General features: G+C 42.6%; 1 protein-coding gene across 1 annotated transcript; it reads right to left on the bottom strand.

Annotated features, from left to right (window-relative positions):
• Positions 1-695: 695 nt before the first annotated feature.
• Positions 696-16658, bottom strand: LOC115779100 (cortexin-1-like). The gene is made up of 2 exons (XM_030727574.1): positions 16530-16658; positions 696-3243 (listed from the first exon to the last, which is right to left on the bottom strand). Exon 2 carries the CDS (start codon positions 2134-2136, stop codon positions 1756-1758), a length of 381 nt encoding a protein of 126 aa, XP_030583434.1. The 5' UTR covers positions 2137-3243; positions 16530-16658; the 3' UTR covers positions 696-1755.
• Positions 16659-17006: the final 348 nt, after the last annotated feature.

The following is a 17006-nucleotide window of genomic DNA, read 5'->3' as shown; positions in this document are numbered from 1 at the left end:
CAGAACACATGTATAACAATGAAGATGCAAGGACATAGTGAAAGAGGATGAGTTTAATTACCTGGGGTTGACCATCCAAAGCAACGGACACTGCACGAGAGAGGTGAAGAAGAAAGTGCAGGCTTGGTGAAGTGGGAGGAGACGAGTGTCAGGGGTGATTTCTGACAGAAGGATAGCAGGAAGTGTGAAAGTGAAGGTTTACAGTAGTGAGACCTGCTATGATGTAGGGTTCGGAGATGGTGGCACTAACAAAAAGACAGGAGGTGGAGCTGGAGGTGGCAGACTTGGAGATGTTAAGATTTTCATTGGGAGTGACTACAATGGACAATTAGAAATCAGTACATCAGAGGGGCAGCTCAAGCTGAGGGCTTTGGACAAAAAGTCAGAGAGGCAAGGCTAAGATGGTTTAAGAGGAGGGATAGTGGACATATTGGACAAATGAGGCTGAATATGGAGCTGCCAGGCAGGAGGAAAAGAGGAAGACCTCAGAAAAGATCCGTGGCTGTAGTGATGGAGGACATGCAGAGGGTTAGTGACGGAGGAGGATGCTGTGGATAGGGTGATATGTGGCGACCCCTAAAAGAAGAAAGGCGGAAGAAGAAGATTCAAGACTATAGCAGTTAGGTAGCAGTCTTTTTATTTCATTTCAAACATGAACAACATGGACTACGCACACAGTCCAGCTTTCAGTGGAAATTATATAAGAGTAATTGAAGAAAATCATATTGTTTCACCCCAGCGTATCAAAAAACGAAGCAGATAGTCAGAAAAATAGTTAATTACAAAACTCAAAAACGCAAAGTTTTTCCTTTGCCTCCTTCTAAGACTGGGCTGCATAACTAGCTCAAAAATCTACATTCTAAAGGTTGATACAATAAGAGGAAGAGAGAAAAGGATAGCAAAAAGGAGACTCCAAAACCTGAGTCAGGAATAGAAAAATAAAGCTTTGTTTCGCCTAAAGGTTGCTGTTTGCTTCATCAACACGCTCGGCAGGCTGACTAAAGCAAAGGATACAACCAGGTAACATAAACTCTACTCGCAGTAATAAGGGATTATATAGTTTCAATATGGCTTCTCAGTTACAGACACAGAAACACACAAAACGTACACAGACAAGATTTTATAGAGCCACAAACTACCTGCTTGGACCTTAAAAAGCATCTGGAACTGCTCAGTGAAAAGGATCAGAATCAGCACAAAAAAAGTGTGTGTTTGTGCTCCTTGATAAGCACTTAAAACTCGGACGCTTCGTAATGGGCCTTGGTTCATTAAAGGGGCATCTGCTTAAGTGTAAACTCCTTCATCTAAGTTCTGCCTCTGTTTATGTAAGTGGAGGGGCTTTTGAAAATCTAGCTTTGAGGTTAGTTGTGTGAGTTGTGAGTGAATATACCCCAAATCCTAATAACCTAGCCCTAAAGTGATGTCGTGGTTTGGGTAGCATGTTTTGACTATTACAGTTAAGGCAGCTGTGCAGCTCTATACTTCTGTACGTCACAGTCCAAACATTTGGATCTGAGTGACTGTTTGGCTTGCAGGGCGAGCCTCATGTTGAACCACACGTGTTATGGTTACTTACGGTCCTGCAGCCTCATATTTACACCAGTACACAGTGATACAGTATAAATGTCCTGCAATAGTTAACGCCCCTCTTAAGCAGTGCTTTCACAATGTTACGTCCCTCTTCACCTCTAAACCAGTCCATGCTTTAAAATAGTCTCTCTGTGTGCAGTGAAACTTCCCCCTGCCTATGCCACCCTATACCAGTGCATAATCAAACTGACCCCTCTCCAGCCCCTCCTTGTGGTCAGTCCAGGATGATGCAGGCATGCGGCTGTAGGGGTCCAGCAGGATCCTGAAGCATCTGACCAGCAGGAAGACCAAGAAGAGCATGAGGAGGCCTACAAAGGCCAAAGCGGTACGCTGCTCTGTGTCCACCCCAACCAAGGCCAGAGGAGGGCTGCTGCTGCCGCCACCATGACTGCCGGAGAGGGAGGAGCTGGCTGGGGACAGCAGCAACTCATAGTCAAGTGTGGGCACATCGTTCATCCTCCACGGGGCCCGAAGACAGGGCTTACACACTGACTGGATGGTTGGTGTGTTGGGTGGAGGTGCAGAGAAGGAAGGGAAGGCGTTCATTTAGGAAATGTTGAGGGAAAGGCCAAGTGGTATAAGTTTTATATTGCAGACCCTGTTTGTTTGGTAAGACGTTAGTTACAGAGTGAGAGGAATACAGAGTGTGATGTATTTGTCTAAGATGAGTGTACTCCTATCATGATAAGTCCTACGGTCACTATTTATTTTATCAAATCTAGGCCAGTCAAAGTGACATGACCTAGAGAGCTTTGACTCTAATATGCTCTGACAATGTGACAAACACACGCACACACACTTTTCAATTAATATGGACTACTTTTTTTTTTGTGTAACACATTTGACTAAAAAGTCTAATGACACTCAGCGACTTTCTTATTCAAGCGCATACCCTCAGGCGCTTGTGTTTTTAGTGCATTTATCAGAGCCACACCAGCTCTCATTCTCAATCTCACAGATCAGACAGGATGTGACACTGCCCCCTGCTAATGCAAACACACGCACAAACGTCACTGCTGGCAGCCAAGGTCAGCGTGCTCTGAGGGAGTTAACAGTGCTTGGTGGACTTTGAACACCAAGTTGGGTTCAGCTGTTTTAGTGTGTGTCTCAGTGTTGTGATGCTAAACCGAAAAGCAGACACAAGTGGTGCGCTATTTAAAGGATCCACAGAGGCCAGGAGCCTGGTATGTGCGCGTCTGTGTGTGTACATGTGTGGGTGGGTGTTTGTATGTAGCTAATCAGATCGGAAGGTCAGTTGCTCAGTGGCCCTGAATATAAAACAATGCATAACCTTTTCTGACGTTGTCCGCTAAATGCTAAGTTTTCCCTTCGCCCGGCTTGTTGGAGCGTGATAAGTGGGTCAGAGCTGTCAAACGCTGAAACGAGTCCTTTCCAGCACTTCCTTTTGGGATGATCGCTTCAGAAAAATGTCTTTCTTGACAAGCAGAGACGCAAATAGGAGGTAGAAAATGTTTTGAGACGGTCTGAGTTTATCTGTCAGGTATGGTAAGCTGCCAGTCACAAATGAAAAGTGGCTTCATTCAGATGCAGATTGGCAGAATCCTTTTATGGGCTAGTTCCGGTCTTCAGCAGATATGAAGCAGGCCGAGTGTCATCAGATGTTCCCGCTTACGCTGAGCCACCGCTCCCCACCTGAAAGAAACACCAAAGAAAACCACCTGGTTAGAAAATTGTCCAAATTGTCTCTACTATGCCTATAATTCAGACATTAAATTTGCACAATTGTTCTATTAGGATACACTGTTTCTAATGTGAAGCATAATAAGAAGATTAAGTCATTCCATTCTATTTTTTTCCCTACAATGTGATTATTACAACCCTGTGCTTAATAAGCAGCAGTGACAGTGATATCTGACATCTGTGAGGAGAACACAGCACCAGCATCCCCTGTAATGACACTCAATTAGGACACTGATTATGGTGCCATTATGGCCGCATTAGCAATAATGAATGCATGATTATAAGCACCGATACCACACTGCCTCACCCACATCTGTCGGTGCACTGTTACACCGGAACTTTTATTCACTTGTTGACCCCCATCATTCACTTGCTCACATGACTGAGGGAAAGACAATGTGTTGAGGAGCCTCATTAATAATCTAAAATCACATCTCCTGTGGCAGACCAGGTTTCAAATCATTGAGGAAAGATGATACCAAACCATTTTTACCTGCTCACCTGTCTGAATGGATTGGTGACTGTGCTGTTTGCTTAGACAAAAGGTGATACCAAGAGATGAGGGGAACACTGCATGTCTGGGAGGGGGGTGAGTGGATGCACACACAGCAAGTGAGAGGGTGAAACAGAAGGAAAATGGAAAGTGCTGTTTAAGGGAAAATTAATAGAAGTGCGGGGATTAAGAATTTAGCATTTATTAATGATTTACAGCAGCCAATTTAATGCCCTATGCAGACCATTATGGCTATGTTAAATAAAAAGAAAAACAAGCAGGTGACTCAGTGTACAGAGAGTGTAGGAGGAGAGAAAGATTGATAGAGGAGCTAAAGATGGATGAACAGAGCAGGAGTTCCTGTGGTGAACAGGCAGCAGTACAGAGGAGAGAGAAGAGGTTTGCTGGCACAGACTGGACCGACTCTCCTCTGCATGACCATGGCAGAATGCCTTTTCCATACACTTTCTGTCCCTCTCTCTCTGTGCCGCGTTCAGTTCAAAGGTTTTCTATCTGCTACTTCATCAGCCGGTGTCTCCAGGGCACAGAGTGGCAGCAGGATGACACACTTGGGAGGCGGCACTCACGCTGTGAGTGAATGTGCACTTCTGTGTGTGTACAAAATAGACCTGCTGCGCACGTGTAGGCAGCGCTAGTTTTTCGCTGCCTTTGAATGATGTGATTTGCAAAACCCCCAGATAGGTCAGAAAACCTTGAAACTGATTTCAAAGACACGGTGAGAACGGACGGTGTCACACAGCTGAAACTCAATCCGATAACTGCGAAACAGTTGCAGATAGTTTTGCAAACATGCTCAATAGTCACCCATCACTGGTCTATAATGCTCCTGGCCAGTTTCACTAACAATGGCCATAATAAATTCATAACAAAACTTAACAACATTTTTGAGGGATATAAAATGTACCAAACTTTTTTAAACAATGAATTTAACCATTAAATGTTTCATGTTATTTATGGATCAGTTATGGAAACACACTTAGCATAACCCCTTTTGATACCACTCTCCGCAGCCATCGTGGGATAGTGGTGCCTAAATTCATAAAACTAACTTCAAAGCTTCTGATATTTCAGGTGCAATTTGGAACTGCAAATGTAATGTTTTTGTGCTAAAAAAAAAATAAATAATATTTTTCATAATGCTTGAGACAATAGATACAGCTCTGTTTTTTGGATGTTTCAGCTGGTATTAACCACACAATGCACCACAAGCCACTTCACAGCAATCAAACAAGCAGCAGCAGAGAATTTCTAGCAGCAGGTGGATAAAAGCACCTTCGACCATCGCAACCAGCTGAAATACATACTAGATAGCTGTCGGAAGAGGTTGTAATTTTGATCCAAAAATATAATAACACAATGTGATAACAACATGGACTATAGAAAGTTCTTGGTACCAACTTTTGGTCTTGGTGTAGCGTATTATTGTAGTTTTTGTAGAATTTGGGAACAGGGAACATCCAGGGAGAATGTCCTGTTTTAATAAGTAGCAAACGGTTAAGCACCCAGTATTAATAAAATGTCAGTACTTTATGGGCACATAATATGGGATCCATAAATAAGATTCATTAATATTTTGTGTTCTGAGATTCCACACAATATAGTAAAGAGGAGGTGATTTCACAAAACAGGTGAAGACAGTGTAACTTTTAAAGCTCAGGTAAAATTATGAGAGTTCGGCCGCATGCAAAATACTGCTGAAAATCAACTCGCTCACCTCAGTGCGGTAGAATCGTTTTAAATGCCAGTAACATTTGTCTATTTTCTTGCAGTTGCACAAAATATACACTCATATTTTTTTATAACTCACTTGTCTAAACTCTATTAAGGGTTAAAATAAAAATATTTATTTATTTTAGTGAGTTAAATTCCAGTATTATTAATAAAATAGCACAAATCTGTGTTTGTGAGATGCAGCCATACAATTCCAGCCTCTCCAAACATGCTCACCTCTGGCTCCAAAAAAAACCCAAGACTGAGACTCAGAGCCCTAATACCAAACTGAAAGACTATCAGACCATGAAGACTCTTGCCTTTTGATATCAAACTGTAGCAACAACAGACAGCCTCTGTATGGCAAAAACTCTAACACACAAACACAAAGGGATGCACACAATGAGTCTAATGCTGCTGTGAGACTGTCAACTATCCACTTAAATACATCCACGGGCAACTCATACTGTGCAGGAGATATGGAAACTCTTATCTGAAACAGAAAACATTTTTGAATGCATTTATCAAATATAACCTCTTCATCTGATCCTAAACACCTTGTAATTATTTAGTGGCAGCTTTTGTCTGGGAGCTTTCAGTAACTCGTCAGATGATGATGAATAGACTGCAATAGAGAACATATATGAACTATAAGAGGAGAGGGAAAAAGAATTTATTCGATCTGAAACAGCGAAATTTATCATATGAGACAGCAGGTATACCGCTACTGGCTACAGTATATTGATTTATTCAAGCAATGAACTGGACTTAGGAATAGCTGTTAGTATAAAACATACAGCATATAGAAATTTTAAAAAAAGTTTTTTTTTAAAAAATGAACCCAATGTTGCACAGATACTGTATTTTCTGCCTTGCAACAAGGTTTCATAGTCAGTGGTGTGTATTGAGGCTATGTTAGCATTTGTGTGTGTGTGTGTGCGCGCGTGCGAATAAGTCATTGGGAGGTGGAGGGAGGACAGACAGAGATTGCTCAGCTTATTTTCCTCCTCGTTAAGTCTCACTCCCACCATCACCCTCCATCAGCCTCACACGCACACACACACACACACACCTGCACACGCACACATGCACATACTGACGTCCATCAGCCTCATCTCGCATTAGCTCTTGCCCATTCCACGTCTCCTCCAGGACACTTCCTCCTGGCAGTGACGAGACCCCTGAGATGAAGAGAAATGAAGCGGACACTCGTCAGTCTTCATCGAAGAGCCCTTAAACGGACACCTCTCTCACACACATGCATAAGGAGACACACAAACAGTGCACCAACAGGAAACGCATTCATATTCAAAAACAGACTGTGACATTGCAACATAAAGAAGCAGGCAGACTAATGCTCTTATTCTCTTTAGCACAGCGCATACATATACACCATGATATGACAAAGTGTAGACACACACATCACTGTCCCCACTCTCTCATAGACAGACACAGCTGGACACCAGGGGAAATATTTATAGCAAAACTATGAGTGTTATAGTACTACAGATTCAAAATTGTGCATATGCTTATAAATGTTGATCATTAACAAAAATAGTTCATAACAGTGGTGAAGTACCTGAATGCTGAATTTTGAAGCCAGGTAAAGGGTGTGTGTTTAGCACCAAGTTAGAATTCATTACAAATTTTCAAATACTGATCATATTTGAAACTGTTACTGTGTTTGTGTAGCAGGGGAAAACCTGCAGGGCTGCATTATTCAATTTATGTGGGAGGTGAATGTTTTTTCTCTTGCAGTCCCAAGTGAAAATTTGTGAAAAGCAGTTTGAAATTACAATCTCTTCTTTGCCCTGTGGTCTCTATCATCGCTAGCTGTTTGGCTCGCCCTCTCTCTGCCCGCCTTGCAGCTCCTCAGATACCCACAGTCATGCAAATTTCACATCCAAACCAAGCATCATGTTTTCAACAGAAGTTCCACAGACCACAAGTGTCCTCCTGCTTCATGTACACAGATAGCCAACCTAGCATGCTTCTAAAGGTTCAGTGCAGAGACAGCCTTGATTTGTCATTATTTATAGCCTGAGTAAAGCCACTCTCTAAAAGTAATTAGACTTTAGAAACAAAGAGAAAGGGAGGAAAGAGCATTGGAGAGCAAGAGAGGGAGCGAAAGCGAGAGAGATGGTAAATGTTCCCAGCCACAGCCTGCTGGGAATTGAATTAACCCTTTCCAATTTGCTACTTATGAAGATAAAGTGGACCTGAGGAAAAGGCAAAAGGGAGCTGCATGAGATCCACAAGCTCAGGTGGGTATCCCCATTCCAACAATATAAAAGTAATGCTGTTTCCCAGGCAAACAGGCAGCAATCAGAAAACATATACACACATATTTTCCAAAGAGTTGGAGGCCCCTGTGAAAACATACTGGTAGCATTGATGAGAGATCATTTTGTGTGTGTGTGTGTGTGTGTATGTGTGTGTGTGAGGGATTGTCTTAGTTCATTTGTAACCTAAGGGAGCTAACAATGGCAGGGTGTCTCTGGCTAATGAGGACAACAGGGACCAGGTCACCTTGCATAATGCACAACAACAAATGTACTTCAAAAATCAACCTTAACTAACTTCGACATGTCTAGCTTAAACCTGAAGTTCATGGCAGCTCTGGTATTCGTTTTCTGAGAACAAGTTTTTTTTTTTTTTTTTTTTTGCATTTTTTTTTTTTTGCATTTTTGGCCAGAGCAGCTTTTATTGGCAGTGGAGACAGACCGGAAATGGGGGAAAGATAGAGGGGAAGACACGCAGGCAAATTGGTGACGGGCCAGGACTCGAACCCGTGCCGCCCGCACTGCAACGCAGCATATACATGTGGTCACAGGCTTCACCACTAAGCCCACCCAGGTGCCAAAGGAGCAGTTTTTATATAGTATAGCATCAAGTCAATTAAACTTCTAGGCTATTGATCTGGTCAGTTAAGTAGCAGAGGGGATTGTTAATGAGTTTCAGCGGCTTTGGTGTTAATGAAATTAACAACAGATGCACTAGAGGGGCAACAATGGGACAACCCCCAAAACAGGGATGTTCTTACAGGTGGAGGCCACTGTTCTTTTTTTTTTTTTACCAGTTTTGCATTTGGCTAGGGTGAGGGTCACTAATGGTAGCATGAGGTGATACATGGACCCTACAAAGTGTAACGTCTGGGTTGTGTTCGGTGGTGAAGAGGAGGCGGCGGGCAGCCAAAAAAACGCACAAGCACACTGGCACTGAGAATTTCAGTATTGCCCTTTTAATAAATGTAATCTTCACAACCTTATGAAGCCCGGTTGAACGGCTGCTACATAAACACACATGAAAACGAGCAGTGTTCATACAACCTATGACGGTACAAAAAAATAAGGAAAAGGAAAAGGTCCGCCTCAAGCCAAAATGTCCGTCTGCAAAACACATCTCCCGCGCTCTCTACTGAGGAGCGGTGGGTGCACACTGGTGACATCATCAACACAAAAAGACCAGACTGTCGTAAAGAGACATCACAATTACGACTGTTACAAAAGGTTGCACAGGTAGTCCAACTCCTCCAGGATGGCACATCAATAAGTGCCATTGTCAGAAGGTTTGCTGTGTCTCCCAGCACAGGTTCAAGAGCATGGAAGAGATTCTAGGAGACAGACAGCTACTCTAGGAGAGCTGGACAGGGCCATAGAAGGTCCTTAACCCATCAGCAGGACTGGTATCTGCTCCTTTGTGGAAGGAGGAACAGGATGAGCACTGCCAGAGCTACAAAATGACCTCCAGCAGGCCCCTGGGGTGAATGTCTCTGACCAAACAATCAGAAACAGACTTCATAAAGGTGGTCTGATGATGCGATGTCTTCTAATGGGCTCTGTACTCACTGCTTGATTAGCGTTTGCCATATAATACCAGAATTGGCAGGTCCACCACTGGTGCCCTGTGCTTTTCACACATGAGAGCAGGTTCACTCTGAGCACATGTGACAGACATGAAAGGGTTTGGAGAAGCTGTAGAAAACATTATGCTGTTTGTAACATTGTTCAGCATGACCGATTTTGGTGGTGGGTCAGTGATGGTCTGGGGAGGAATATCCATGGAGGGAAGAACAGACTTCTACAGACTAGGCAATGGCACGCTGCCATTAGGTATCAGGATGAAATCCTTGGATCCATTGTCAGACCCTATGCTGGTGCAGTATGCAGGAATTTCCTGGAGGATAAAGGAATTGATACCGCTGACTGGCCCCCATGCTTGCCTAACCTAAATCCAATAGCACACCTGTGGGACATTGCGTTCCAGTCTCTCCGATGCCGCCAGGTTGCACCTCAGACTGTTCAGGAGCTCAGTGATGCCCTGGTCCAGATCTGGGAGGAGATCCTCCAGGACACCATCCATCAGTTCATTGGGAACATGCCCTGACATTGCATACGAGCACGTGGGGGCCGTACAAAGTACTGAGTACCATTTTGAGTTGCTGCAATGATATTTCAGGAAAATGGACTGCCGCACCATTTTTTCACTTTGATTTTCAGGGTGTCTTTGAATTCAGCCCTCTGTACGTTGATAATTTTCATTTCCATCAAATGATGTGGCATCATTTTCTTCCTAACTCATTGCTCAGAGATCTGATGTGTTTGTGTTTTCAAAGTGTTCCTTTAATTAATGTACATATGTAAGCATACTAAAATTTAATGACCCACACATTACTGTCTAACAGGTATTTTTAGCACTTTAACTGAGACAGCACAGAGTGTCTGTGCAGTCATTTCTTTTTACTCTTGGCTAGCTTCTCAGCTCACAACCAGCCAGCTCCTCAGACAGACCCTGTCATAATTGGTCTGGCAGACAGTCAGTGGCTACAGTAATGGTGATAAAGTTGGGCAATTAAATATTCTGCTGTTCCAACGTGGCCAGTCATTTGCCTCTGTGGACACACTTGGACGTGTACGAAAAGGTGTGTATTTGTGTGTGAGGACAGATATAAAGACACATTGAGAGAGAAAGAGAGCGAGCACCCTGTTCTTTTACTGAGTGTACATGCAAATGAGACAGAAGTGCCGCGAGAAGAAAGCACTCAAGACTGCTGACCTTTTAAAACAAAAAGGTAGAGCGAAATAACAGAGAGGGCAACACACTTTATATTGAGGGACTTGTCAATCAGCATAAACATATGCACTTTCCTACTGCATACTCTTAACCAGAAGTTTGGATCTCACTGCCAGGCATTCCTAAAGAAATAAAATTGGTCTGGGAAATGAATCACATAGAAACTTTTATGTGTTGTAGTGAACCGGGGGGAGACAAGGGATGAAGAAATAGAGGCAAAGACAAATGGAGCTATACACAGATGAGGGAGCAAAGGGGGAAAAACAAGGCTTTTGTGATTCTCAACAGCAGCAATGCAGCTGAACAAATCCATCTTCAAAGCTACCTACAATCTATCATTTTATCACCAGCTCAGATGAGCACTAAGTCTATTTTCTCTATCAGCATATTTAGGGTTTTTCAAGGTCACCCCTGCATCAACAGCAGAATAATACAACATTCTAGATTAGTGTACATTTTATTCTATTTTTTCCCCAAGACAAGCTTTCTGTTTTACCTAAACACAATGAGGCTTTTCTGCAGCTGAAATCCCCCTGAGAGGGTCGTGTGCTGTACAATGAACTGCATGTTTCTCCAAAAAAAAAGTCTGACATCAGGGAGTGGGTGGAGGGGTCTCCTATCGACTTAGTGTCCAGCCTGCTGCACCCTCTCTCCTGGGTGTTTGTGTCACTCTTTCTGACAGCCCGAAGCACGGGTGCATCCGGCTGCCACCAGGGAATATTCTGAAAGAGCTGTATCTCAGTGAAGGGATGGGGCTGGATACTGTAAGTCCTGTTGTGATCAGCACACTTAACATTCAGACATTCATTTTCTAAACTGTCAAGAAGTGTGTAATAGTGTGATACAATACATGGAGCTGTAAGGTATTAACAGATATACATACTGTACCTAGGAAGTTCTATAGACACAAACAGTGTATATTTACTAGATATCATTCATAATGCAGTATGTCCCAATTTGGCCCACATTATGTGTCCATGACATCCCGTCTTTCACTTCCACCTTTGATGTGTTTCTCATGGCAAGTTCAGCAGTTTTGTATTTTATGGACTGTCAAGACCGAGCTTGCTAGCTGACACTAGCAAGCTTGTTTGGCAAGCTGCATCCTTAAGACTGTAAGAACACAGATACCTGCTAATTAGTATACACTCCTAAACCACCACAACTTCAGCTTCTGGATGGAGCTGTTATTACAGTTAACCAAACAAAAATCCATATTATTTATCACATAATTCAATTAGAAATGCTACAAAAGGGACAAACAGCAAAACAAAAAACAAAAACACCCCCCCCCAACAATTAATAAGTAGATATCCTTGCATTTCATATTAATGTTTCATTTTAATGAAAAACACAGCTCAAGAAATCTAAAATATGAGTGCTACAGGAAAGAAAAGAAAAACAGGAAAATCTTGAAATGTATTACTCCAAAAAAAACAACCTGTATTTAAACCTTCCCAGCGTGTTTTCATGTGCTAATAAAAGGAGCTACAGATTTGAAATATTTGGCCATGATTTCAGAGCATAAATGGCCTTTGTTGGGAATTAAGAGTATTACGTCTTGTATTCACTGGTTTATTGCCCTCCTCCCCTGCTAAATAAAGTTACTGTAAAATAAATGTCACAGAAAATATTAGCAGCTATAAAAGAATCGCTAAAAAAAAAAAGATTAAATGCACACACTCACAGGGTGAATTTTATTTTACCAAGTCATGACTCTCTAAGCAATTTTTTCACCCTATTTATGAAACCCTTGGGGGTTGACTCAAAGGAAAGAGACTCCTGAAAACACATTTGTCACTTCGAGCCATCCACCTCACTGATGCAGGTATGCTGACAGACACTAAAAGAACCTGCCTTTCTCTCCTGTTCACCACCGCAGCTCTAATCAGCTCTAAACCCCATCTGCCCCACCAGTCAATGTGAATAAATGTCAGCCCAATCATATCTACCAGATCCTATATTTAATTCACAAATCACAGACATGAAATATTCACACAATGATGAGGATGAAAGGAGACCGGTTCACAAGTTTGAACAGATGAGCAGAGAGTGGACAAAGGCTTGTGAGTGGGCTATTTTGTAATTAATTTAGAGAAAGGATGAGGGGATAAGAGATAAGGGAACACCTGACACCAATCGAACCACATACAGTAGTTCACCTTGAAAGACCCCACAGTTCAACACACCACCAGAGAAAGACCTGGTGGTGAGGTGAGAAGTCACCAGACAAATCACGAAGAAAGAGAAAACAGAGTAAGATAAAGAACAGCAGAAGGGAAGAAAGGTGGCGACATTAAAGTCTATGATTCAAGTCTGCATTCAGACAGAGCAGAGGTCTGCAGCTAAAAAAGGAGCATGAGAGGTCAGGTGGCATCAATCAGATATATCTGCAGGTAAGATTAAAAAAAAAAAAAAGGGGACTCTTGAGGTGAAAAAACAGATGAGATTTGGGGAGGTTAAAGTGGAAGGTGTCCAAGTGCATATGAGGGCTGGTATGGAGATGTCAGCACTCTTAAAGTCAGAAGACAGCACTTTCCCTCCATCACACAGCCATTCTGTCAAGTCCTCTGGGACAGAATAGAACCTGTGCCAGCCAGTCAACCGGCCCACGGTGAAGGCCATATATTTTACATGCACTGCCCACATGACACTTGCTCAAATCCAAGGTGGAAAAGGGTTGAGAGTCAGCATTAAAAAAAAAAAAAAAAGCCAAAAACTTTCTCCCAGACTGTAAAAGGAAATGACCTGGAACGTCAGAGAAATTGTGAAACAATGCTTTTCAGTCAACAAGGGAATAAAAACTAGTGGCCCCCCACCCAAACAGCATAAAGGCGCAATATCAGGGTGAAATGTTCAGCAAAGCTGGTCCACCTTTTAAGAATAAGAGGAGTTTTAACTACTGAGCAAAGTGCTGATTCAAACAGTGAAGCTGAAATAACTTTGCTCAGCAGGGTGCCGCTGACTGATCCCCTGAGACAAAAGGAACCATGCGTTGGGAGTCCTAAGCACAGATTAAACACAGAAGAAGAGTCAAAGTCTTGGACATGTCACCTTGCTGAAAAGAAGGTAGGCTGCCCACCTGATTTGATTACTGAGCTAAGAGTGGGCTGGGGTGAGGGGGGGGGAGGAGGTCTTAAGCCTCCCAGGCCACACACATTTAAGGCAGAAAAAAGGAGAGCTTATGTGCACTGTTCGTCATGGCCCATCAGCAGATTTCATTCCAATAAGCAAACTGGTCTCACCTCGTACTTCCAGAGAAGTTAATAGACTTGTGCGGGGGAGTTGCTGTAGGGTCTTTGAGTCTTTCTCTGAGCTGAGGTAGAGACAATAAATCCTGGGCCCAGAGTCAGTTACCAAAGGCTGACAGATTATGGGCTTGATGAATATTTGATGGCTGATCTTCAACAAGGAATCAAAGCTGCCACTTGGTGGATAACCTTACTCTTACTTGTCAAGGTTGAAGACCTACAGTGACTTTGCTGCATCTCCCCTATACTGACGCATAAGTCATTTCCAATGGGAGCCGTTCCACCTTCCTGCTGGTTTTGCAGGAGGATGCTTGGAGGGACAGCAAATAGGATGTTTATGAGCCACTGTGCTGGGGTGCTACATAATATACAGTTAAACTGAATCACGCTCAGTGTAACATTGCTATTATTACAGGGGCAATACACAGCAGTACCACAAAACATAGGGGCGATTCCTTGTTCTGTTCTCCCACGTGAAGAAGTCGTTTCAGAAGTGCATGAAATTAAAATGATGGTTTTCAGAATGATGCAGCAAAGGCACACTGGTGACTTGTTCTCCTTATTCAGCTGCTTTTAAACGAGGGCTGAACAATGTAATAAAGCAATCACCTTGGTGAGCAATGGAGAGTAAATGATATAAGATATCAAAGCTAATAACAGAGACTGGCAGTGACACAGTGAGACAGCTTTGCGGTGGAGAACCTGATTCACTAATGTGCTCCGTGTAATACTGTATATCCTGACAGGCGTGTAAGATGGGTTTAAACCCACCTGGGTTTTCTCTTTCCTCTTTCCATCTCAACTCTCATTTCAGGTCATTACTTGATGACTCTGCCAATCAGCATTACCACGCTGTGTTTTTATCTGAACTGGGAAGCTGAGAGTAGCCACAGACCATTGCTTTTGATACAGTTCCTCAATATTAATTATTCCCTTTCTGCATTTCTATAAATTTCTCTTAATCCACACTGAATTAAAGGATACCGCATACAAACTAGACTCTTCGAGGTAAAAGCCCTTTGACACGTTTATGCATTAGGTAAACTTGTTTCCATGTGGAATTTGTCGGGCTCCAGTTTGGTCCCACTCACAATGGAGGAGAAAACGATTCACGGCTCTCGATTGTCTCAGCTTTGCCTTGCATGAAGGTGCCTCCTTGTCAATTCAGCCTGCAAAGCAACAGAAAACTATCTAAAAGCTGCAGTGTAATGGAAGGACTGCCAACGGGGCATTTAAGAAAAACAATACGTTTTCATACACTATATGAAATACTAAGCAACCAGCATTACAGTGGAATTTTTTTCTTTATTTTAGACAGATGAAGTCTGTACTTCGTCTCACTGAAGTGCAGCCGCCAGCATAGTGGGGACACTCAAGCGAGTCTTTTTTATTACTTCTATTTTAAGCTGAGACAGTTGAATAGCTCTCTTTTTTGGGTATCACTTACATTTTAATCTGAAAGCTCCAACTGGTCTCAACAGCACTGAACCTCTCTGCTCAGCAATCACTATCAGATACCAAAACTTGGATTCCTGATTACAGTTAACAAGGCGTGGTAAATTATTCAGCAGTTGTCACTGTAACGTGAGACAACATAGATGGAAGGAGCCAAGGAGGCTGTGGTGCATCCAATGGCTGACACAGATTTTACAGAGTCCCTTGATAAGTTAATGATAAGGTGCAGGACAGGCCAAAACCTACACCTCTGTGGCCGGGAAGTAGATCAAACTGCACAATAATTGCAATGAGTTGCACACCTGAACGAGCAAATGGAATTCACTATGAAGGAAAATTCTATTTTTACCCGGAGCGACCAAATTCCAAATTAAATTTAGCTGCGTGCTGCCAGTTGTTTAGGATGTATGGATCTGTGTTATCTTATTGTCCTAGCTGATGTCCTATAGGGCATTCAGAGGAAAAATAACACTCCATTTCAGCACGATAATTCAATCCATAGTTCCTGAAGGTGGCTTGTAAGGGGCCATAAGGGGAGAATGAATTCTGTCTTTCAAGACGAGGACAGTCAGAGTAATTTCATGGTACATTGGTCCATAGGATATTTTTTTTTTCAAATACATCCAGGTAAGCAGGTTACATGATTGCTGATCTAATATTACCTTATAAAAATCAGAAAAAAAGAAATAAATGGGGGAAAAAACCCTGTGTTGTTTTAATATACTTGTTTGTTTTTGTGAAGTAATGAAGTCATTATGAGGCATCACATCAGTTAAAAGAAAATGGTAAATAATGCCACAGCGTTTTTCTGTAACCCATCTGTGTTTTCAGTGTGGGTCATCCAAACCCTCGATCTTCACCCCTATTTATTTCCAAACCAACGGGAGCATTTACTGCTGCTATTTGGCAGAAAGACTGTTATCAGCTAATAGTGGTTTGGCAGGCAGGGCTGAGCTGCAAGAGGACACAGCATCTGTAGCGAGAGGATAACTTGGAAAGTTTGGCACAAATGGCACCTGGATCGTTTATGGACTTTTGAACTTGCGAATATAGAAGATCAAACGGCACGAAAGAAGCACAAGTGCTGTTTTACATAGCGATCTCTTACAAAGCAGTAACCGCTGAAAATACATGCTCTGAGCACTTAAATTATTGCTCCCTGCGTGCTCTTTTTTTTAAACGCAGTCATTAGAAGCTGCGTGCTTGCAAATATCTGCCCATTATTCGACACCGACCTGATTCAGTGCGCAGTACGTGCGTCCGCCGTGTCCAGACAGCTGCAGTTACAAACTTTGGGGGTGTGCTTGGCTCTCCTCCTCCTCCTCCTGCACCTCCGCTTCCTCTTCTGCTGCTGCTGCTGCTGAAAGTCGCTTTGCTCCGAGACACGACTGGAAGCAGGCAGCGACTCTTAAAGCTCCCCACCCACTCCGGCCTCCCGCAGGGCGAGCAGCCAATCACAAATGTAGTCTCGGAACAATGATACAATGATGATACGAGCATAAGACAACTTTATCTTTTTTTTTTTTTTTTTTTTAAATGTATATATTGCTCATTTAAACACAGGGACGACTGCTGCAGAAGGAGTATAATATTGTGTGCATGTGCAAGTAATGAAGGTCATTTTTGGTACAACTGATGAATATCAATAAAAACAAAAAACTAAACAAAACAAAAAAAAAAAAAAAACTGGTGTTTATGTCCGCCAGTCTCCA

This window comes from Archocentrus centrarchus, chromosome 4 (genome assembly GCF_007364275.1).
Source record: "Archocentrus centrarchus isolate MPI-CPG fArcCen1 chromosome 4, fArcCen1, whole genome shotgun sequence".
Classification (NCBI taxonomy): domain Eukaryota; kingdom Metazoa; phylum Chordata; class Actinopteri; order Cichliformes; family Cichlidae; genus Archocentrus; species Archocentrus centrarchus.
Note: the sequence above shows the minus strand (reverse complement) of the source record. Positions and strands in the feature narration are given on the sequence as shown.